This window comes from Anastrepha ludens, chromosome 5 (genome assembly GCF_028408465.1).
Source record: "Anastrepha ludens isolate Willacy chromosome 5, idAnaLude1.1, whole genome shotgun sequence".
Classification (NCBI taxonomy): Eukaryota; Metazoa; Arthropoda; class Insecta; order Diptera; family Tephritidae; genus Anastrepha; species Anastrepha ludens.
Genome location: NC_071501.1, coordinates 113,894,822 through 113,903,229, shown reverse-complemented (window position 1 = coordinate 113,903,229; position 8,408 = coordinate 113,894,822). Strand labels below are relative to the sequence as shown.

The window sequence follows — 8,408 nt, the reverse complement described above, 5'->3', positions numbered from 1 at the left end:
AGTGTTCGCTAAAACTATTTATTTGCAAACTTAAAGAAAACCTACATTGTCTACACTAGAACGAAATAAGTAAATTGTAAGTTTAATGTATTTTTAATTGAATTGTTTAGCACTAATCTGTTTTTCACAAACTGTAAAAAAGCGTACATTTTTAAACTATTAAGAGATTAAATAAAAAAAAAATAAAATAAAAAAATATATGCAAAAATATTCGTATGCCTACTCACTGGTTTACTCTTATCAGGAAAAATTCGAAATACTACACACCTAAAAAAATACACTGAGGGGTTAAGCATCTGGCCTAGGCATTGCTATAGGCTTATCAGGAAAAATTCCAATACTCTATTCGAAATCACGGACGTCATAGGTGAGTAAGTTTGTGCATGACTATCATTCGGTTGGATCCGCGTTCGTTGCGCACTTTCCTTCACAAAATAGCATTTTCGCTGACAGCAGTCGGCACTCAAGGGCAGGCAAGGGCAGGTCTTCGTGCTGACTTCTGTTTTAAAACAGCTTGTCATAAAAACCATTTGCCATTAGGAGGGGGCACGGAACTGTGTGGCTCTCGAATTGTGGTAACCCATTAAAAGGTACATCACAAATTCGTGGAGTAGCCCGGCCAAATACGTCTTAGGTCAAGCGCCTAGGCAACTGATATTGTAATATATGCATGTAAATATATATAATGTATAAAAAAATATTTGTATGTATGTATTATGTATCACAAAAAACACGCGCGCACGTGTTTTTATTAGTTGAAATATTTTCTACAAACAATAAAGCTTTCGCGCATTTCAATTTCCATTTTAGTAGTTTACTAATCGCCTACTAAGCGTCAGTCAGCAACTGCTAGCGTGAATAAAGAAATTATTTGCGATGATAAGGAGCTTCATTCAATTCATTTTGTTTTTATGCATGGCTTCAAACGTTTTTTCCAATCCCGATGGTGAGTCAATGAGTGAGCCTTAATTGAATTTTCCTTCATTCAAAATAAGAATTTTTTCTTTCTTCTTTTTAAATTTCAGAATGCAGCGCAGATACACATCCTTTCATACAAATTGGTCGAAAATATTATTTCATAAATACTGCCGTACAGGTATAAATTCAATAAATTCAGTTTTAGTTTTTTTTTATGTTTTTCAAATTCTATTAACCTGCATTTTATTTCAGATGAATTGGTTTGCGGCTGCGCATCTATGCCGCAGCTATGACAGTGATTTGGTTACAGTCGAATCGGATGCTGAAATGGATGATTTATCCTCCTATTTAACCACAAATGGTCATACCGGCCAATATTTTTGGACCAGTGGCAACGATTTGATAGCAGAGGGTCAATTTATGTCGCTCAGCACGGGACGTCCCTTGTCTTATGCGAGGTGGACGGCTGGAGAACCGGATAATGCAAACAACAATGAGAGTTGTATACATCTCTGGACGAACTTTGAGACCGTCTTTAAAATGAATGACATGCCGTGTACCGCAGATGGCTATGCGATTTGTGAGCGGCGGAAACCGCCAAATCCTTGTGGATTAGGGAATTCTGAAAATATGCTTCCCAAATGTGCAGCAAAAAGACTTATGCAAGCCTACCTGCAAGCTGCAAATATTTTCAACTGCAAGGACCAATGAAAATTGGCAAAAGGAAAAGCAGTTAACGAAGTATAATTGAAATTCTAATTTGAAATTTAATGCAAGCTCTGAAATATATCTGGTTAACTTGGCTAAGAAAATTGTGTAGCAAAATTATAAAAGAAAGCAAAAATGTTAAAAGGTGGGCAAAATAGTACAACTCATCACTTTGAATGAGTTATTCGTGCAAAGGTGTATATGTAAACATGCAAGGTGGCGCAAAATTAATCATCCTATTGGAAGTTTTCTAATTTTTCCGAATGGCGTCGTACGTTAATCATTCTTGACACTTGACCATATAGCTTCAGAAAAATTTTATTTTTTTTTTGAGTAAAAGAGTTCTTCAAAACTAAAATCCAAGGTTTAATTTTATACCACCTTGTATCGGGTGTTTTTTTTAAGAGGATGAAAACTTAAAATGATAAAATAAAACAGAAATATGTTATTGTTTTATAATCTCCAACCGCGGCGCTGGAAATGATACTCAGCATGTACGCATATGGCGGAAAACCTGGCAGGGAAATCCGCGAGGAGGCTACTGGGGTATTCACCTGCAGAACCTTCGGACACAGCTCAATAGGAAAGTGGAGCTCAGGTTGCACAGACTACATGACTCCGTACTTTAATTGAAAGAGAAGGTTTCGCGCTACAATTGAAGAGGAGGGATGCCACAAAGGCATGAAGCCTGGCCATAGAACTTTTCACATCTATACAGACGGCTCTAAAACTTCAGATGGAGTGGGAGCGGGTATTTACTGCTCAAAACTAGGGATAAGGCAGCCTATCAAGCTGGCAGACCACAGCAGTATTTTCCAAGCGGAAGTTTTTGCAGTGAGGAAAGCCGCAAGCAAGAACTCAACAATTAATATATACGTGAACAGTCAAGCAGCAATAAAAGCAATAAGCTCATATTGTATTAAGTCCAAAAATGTTCGACGGAGCAGGGAGGCTAGCCGCAAACAATAGGCTGCATATCTATTGGGTACGTGGTCAGAAAGGCATTATGGGGAGCGAAATAGTAGATGAGATAGCAAAAAGTGCTGTTAGACTACCATTTGAACAAGAGAACGACATATCAAAACCGCTAAATACAATATACAATGAAATTGACGACTACATGAAAAGGCAAGTGGAAGCTAGGTGGACTAATCTAACCACATGTAAAACAGCAAAAGTCATGTGTCGAACTAACGACAAAAAACTGACTCAATTCGTACTTACGCTCTCTCAAAAGGACTGCAGAACTGTCATAGGTATGCTAACAAGTCATATTCTCTTGGCTGCACATGCGCACATGATAGGGATTGCTAACACGGACAAATGCAGGAAATGCACAGAGGATGTTGGGGAGACTTTAGAACACCTTCTGTGCGTTTGTCCGGCATTAAAAAAAAGGGGTTTCAAATGCCTTGGAGCCCCATTGTTTGAGGGTCTGGAGGACGTCTCAAAAGCGGATCTCCCAGCGCTGGTTAGATTCGCCAAAAGCGCTGACATTCTACACGATGTCTACTTTCGGTATTCATAGAGGTCGGTCTCCATCTGGTATCGCTAGGGACCAATAGACGCGTGGCTTGTTGCCAACAAGGCTAACCTAAGCTAACCTACATGGTTCATTTTTCACGACTTTTTCCAATAAATCTGAATAGTTAATCGAAATGAGCCAAATCAGCAAAAAGGCGAATCAAATAATGGCCATTTGGCTTCAATTCTTGCAACGGCTGTATTTATATTCATATAAGCCAAGATCTTAACGTAAAATTTTTCACATAGTCGAAGGACAAAGGCTAACAATTTGTGAACAATGTTTCAGCACTTCGCGAATATATTTATTTTTCAAAGTAAGTTTCCACAATTCGGAAGCGTTGTTCTGGCCTTAAACGATTCATGACGACTTTCCAAAGGTTTCTGCACAGAAATGTCAACACGTTTGCTATTCTCAGCAGTGAACCCAAGGCTATTGAACCGATGGTTCTTATGCAGCTAAAAAAACGTCTGATATATGCATTGACGTCCCAACCATGTGGATGCAATTTGAAAACTGTTTACACTGCCCGACAAAATCAATTTTTTTTTCTAAAATAACAAGACACCGGCCATGGATTCTGGAAGAAGCAACAAAAATAAAAACACTTTACATGTAACGGCAACTTGAAAGTTCACGACTGCATTTCGGTTGGGGAGTGGTTCAAATTTTGCAACCTTTTACACATGTTTTGGTACATCGGCATAGAAAATTATGTGATCCTTACATTTTAGATAAATAATCAAATCAACAGTTCTATATAAAAAGCAGCGGCGAACATTTTTGTGTAACATTTCAACTCTCTAACTCTTCAGTATATGCGCCTTTTTGGGGAAAGGACAGCAAATACTCTACCTGAAGCTGATGATGTCGACTATTTGGAAGTCGTTTAGCTAAGCGAGGCATTCATCGTTGTAATACGCACGATAGTTGACGTCCAAGAATGCGGCGTAGGATTTTTCGCTTAAGTATATTAAGATTTTCTTCACCCGCCTAACGTATCTCCCAGTTTTCAGAAGCTTAAGTAAAGCAAGAAGTAAAGCAGCTTCGTGCGCTTGGAAAGAAACGAAGAACCTACAGGGTTTGATTGAAAAGTAATGGGCCTTATTTTTTAAGCAGTTGAGCGTCAATACACCGCTGGTAGCGATCCTTCCACTGCAGGAAACATTTTTTTAAACTCATCCGCCGGAATCGCGTTCAATTCGGCTGTCACAGTTTTTTTGGATCGTCTCGATGGAGTCGAAACGCCTCCCCTTCAGCTTTCTTTTCAGGCGCGGGCACAAGATGAAGTCCGGAGGGGACAGGTCTGGGCTGTAGGGAGGGTGGGGAAGCACCGCACCCCCATCTTGGCCAATGCAGAGGTGCAGAGGAAGGTGGGGTGCACCGGTGTATTGTCGTGATGAAGGGTCCAATTGTTGACGAGGTCAGGCCGAACCCGGGCGACGTGGGTTTTCAGCCGAAGGAGCACTTCTTTGTAAAATGCCGCGTTTACAGTGCTTCCTGGAGGTACAAACTCCTTTTTTTGTTTAGCTTTACGCAAAATTTGATCGAGTAACGTTGCTCCAACGATCGCTACATTTCCGCCACTGCAAAATCCTAACACACTTTTAAAACAGCTTTTACGCACGGAGCGATGTTGACTGCACCGCTGTTGCCAGCGACCTGGGACCGATTTCTAGTGGAAGGAGAAGGTCCAACGATCATTTTCCCCCACCAGCCGAATCGGTTGATCGCTTGGCAGACGCTCCGCGCGGGAAGCCTCATTACTTTTCAATCAAACCCTGTAGAGCCTTAAATAGCGAAAAGAATTCCACGTTTCCTGGGTGGCGCCTCGCTCTCACTTCTTGTTTCGGTGTTGTGTGCGCAGAGATGATAGATCAAGATATTTGAACAACGCCGCCCGCTCAAAAGTGTAACTGCCGTTCAATATGGTAGATTTACATTTGGAACTTTTCGAGTGCACAAAAATTGAATTTTTGATTTTTGTATGCGTGAGCCCAAGCTTCGGGCTGCGTTCTCAAGTTTATGAAAATCCTGTTTCGAAGCTGCTGTACTTATGCAAATCGATGTCATCCGCGAAAGCTAGAAGGGCATATACCAGATATACTCGTAATTTAGGTCAATTGATTTCGTGGAACCACTTCAGGCAGATTCAGATGAAGGTCGTGATTGCATCCTAAATGAGGAAGAAGCTTCAGATGCAGGAGCGGAGATTCATAATGACTATGAAGCAGACTCAGATGTGGAATAGGATGAAGAAGAAGACTCTGAATGTGAAATCATATGACTTGAAGATAAAACGTTTGATTATGCTAATTTCTACACAGCCAAAGATGGCGCGAAGCCTCCAGCATCTACCAAAATACGGTCACATAAATCGTTCGTCAGCAAGAAGGCCCATTGAAACATCTACAATACGCTTCTCGGATAGAAATCGTCAAACATATGTATAATTACTGAAGAAATGGTAGACATCATTGTCAGAGAGACGAATAGAAAAGCTGAAGAGAACATGAGTGAAACGAAACCCACTGTCACGGGAGTGGGCAATTGTTACAGTCAATGAACAGGTCTCACTGGTTTCAATTTCAATTCAATTTAGTTGTTTTGTTTTGTATATAGTAAGACAAAGTCTTGTGGTAGTACATCTTCTTATAATTCTAGAATACGAGGATGGTATACATAAAAATGCTACTTAAAATTTAAAGCTATTTTAACTATTAAACTTATAGACTAAAACTTAGTATAGTAAGTGAGAAAAAGTGAAAGATAGTGGGAATAGGAGAAGGGAAGGGGAATTAAAGGGTAGAAGTAGTTAGAAATCACAGTTTTTAAACAGCTTGCCTATTTCATAAGCTTTAGTTGGTATATTGTAGAATTCCATATTTTTATGGCATGCGGTCTGATTCCATATAAGTCGGAACAATCAGATTCAATGTTCGGATGCACTGGCATTGCTTAGCGTTGTTATACAGGTACATTGGCTTTTGTGTGTATATTAATTTATGCAGGAATATAAGAGCGCGTATTTTGAGATACGAACCCAGATTATGACCAAGAATCTGTTTTGAGTAAATAGATATATGGTCATATTTCCTTTTCTAAAACACGAAGCGCTCTGCATTATTTAAAGCGATTTGCAATTTTGACGTGATAACGTCTTATAATTCGATTTAACAGGCTGCACGCACGAAAAAATGTGTCGTTACCTTGCTCATTAGTGTTACCTTGCTCTTTAGTGTTACCTTGCTCATATGTAGTTACCTTGCTCTTTAGTGTTACCTTGCTCTTTAGTGTTACCTTGCTCATTAGTGTTACCTTGCTCATATGTAGTTACCTTGCTCATTGCGCATATGTACATATATAAATTCACGTATTTGTATTTGCATATGCCTTCTTATTGATTATTATTAATTTGATTCACTTGAAGAATTTAAAACAAAACCAAGTTTGTTAATAATACCTGTTGTTTTAATGTTATAATTATTAATTTTTTTATTATATATGAAGGAAAAAATGTATTTTAATATTTACCATATACCTTATAAGATATGTTGTCTATACTAATATTATAAAGAGGAAAACTTTGTTTGTTTGTAATGAATAGGCTCAAAACTACTGGACCGATTTTAAAAATTCTTTCACCATTCGAAAGCTACATCATCCACGAGTAACATGGATTATATTTTATTTTGGAAATAGGGCTCGAGATATAGGTCAAAACGTGGACCCGGGTAACCTTCGGATGTGTATGTACAATATGGGTATCAAATGGAAGCTGTTGGTGAATGCTTTAGTCCAGAGTATTTTTCATGCCGCTCCGTGACTAGGGTCTCGAGATAGAGACCAAAACGTAGACCCTAGAATGTGTTTGTACAATATGGCTATCAAATTGAAGCTGTTGGTGAATGCTTTAGTACAGAGTATTTTTCATGCCGCTCCGTGACTAGGGTCTCGAGATAGAGACCAAAACGTGGACCCTAGAATGTGTTTGTACAATATGGATATCAAATTGAAGCTGTTGGTGAATGCTTTAGTACAGAGTATTTTTCATGCCGCTCCGTGACTGGGGTCTCGAGATATAGAACAAAACGTGGACCCGGGTAACCTTTGGTTGTGTATGTACAATATGGGTATCAAATGAAAGCTGTTGATAAGTGCTTTAATACGGGGTAATTTTCATACCTATTGATGACTAGGGTCTGGAAATATATGCCAAAACGTGGACCCGCCGTGTCTTTGAACCGAATTAAACCAAACTTACACACATTGTTAAGGAGGTATTGAAGATGGTTTCCGTATAGTTTGGATACCTAGGGTCTCGAGATATAGGTCAAAACGTGGACCCGGGTAACCTTCGGATGTGTATGTACAATATGGGTATCAAATGGAAGCTGTTGGTGAATGCTTTAGTTCAGAGTATTTCCATCCGCTCCGTGACTAGGGTCTCGAGATAGAGACCAAAACGTGGACCCTAGAATGTGTTTGTACACTATGGATATCAAATGAAAGCTGTTGATAAGTGCTTTAATACGGGGTAATTTTCATACCTATTGATGACTAGGGTCTCGAAATATATGCCAAAACGTGGACCCGCCGTGTCTTTGAACCGAATTAAACCAAACTTACACACATTGTTAAGTAGGTATTGAAGATGATTTCCGTATAGTTTGAATACCTATTGGTAGATAGGGTCTCGAGATATAGGTCAAAACGTGAACCCGGGTAACCTTCGGACGTGTATGTACAATATGGGTATCAAATGAAAGCTGTTGGTGAATGTTTTATGTTATGTTATGTTATGTTATGTTATGTTATGTTATGTTATGTTATGTTATGTTATGTTATGTTATGTTATATTATGTTATGTTATGTTATGTTATGTTATGTTATGTTATGTTATGTTATGTTATGTTATGTTATGTTATGTTATGTTATGTTATGTTATGTTATGTTATGTTATGTTATGTTATGTTATGTTATGTTATGTTATGTTATGTTATGTTATGTTATGTTATGTTATGTTATGTTATGTTATGTTATGTTATGTTATGTTATGTTATGTTATGTTATGTTATGTTATGTTATGTTATGTTATGTTATGTTATGTTATGTTATGTTATGTTATGTTATGTTATGTTATGTTATGTTATGTTATGTTATGTTGTGTTATGTTATGTTATGTTATGTTATGTTATGTTATGTTATGTTATGTTATGTTATGTTATGTTATGTTATGTTATGTTATGTTATGTTA

The 8,408-nt window shown here is 38.2% G+C and overlaps 1 protein-coding gene across 1 annotated transcript; it reads left to right on the top strand.

The window, feature by feature from the left end:
• The first annotated feature begins 798 nt into the window (after positions 1-798).
• LOC128863214 (C-type lectin 37Db-like) lies at positions 799-1,770 on the top strand. The gene is made up of 3 exons (XM_054102254.1): positions 799-946; positions 1,026-1,096; positions 1,171-1,770. The coding sequence occupies exons 1-3, from the start codon at positions 877-879 to the stop codon at positions 1,627-1,629; spliced, it is 600 nt and encodes a 199-aa protein (XP_053958229.1). The 5' UTR covers positions 799-876; the 3' UTR covers positions 1,630-1,770.
• The last annotated feature ends 6,638 nt before the right edge of the window (positions 1,771-8,408 follow it).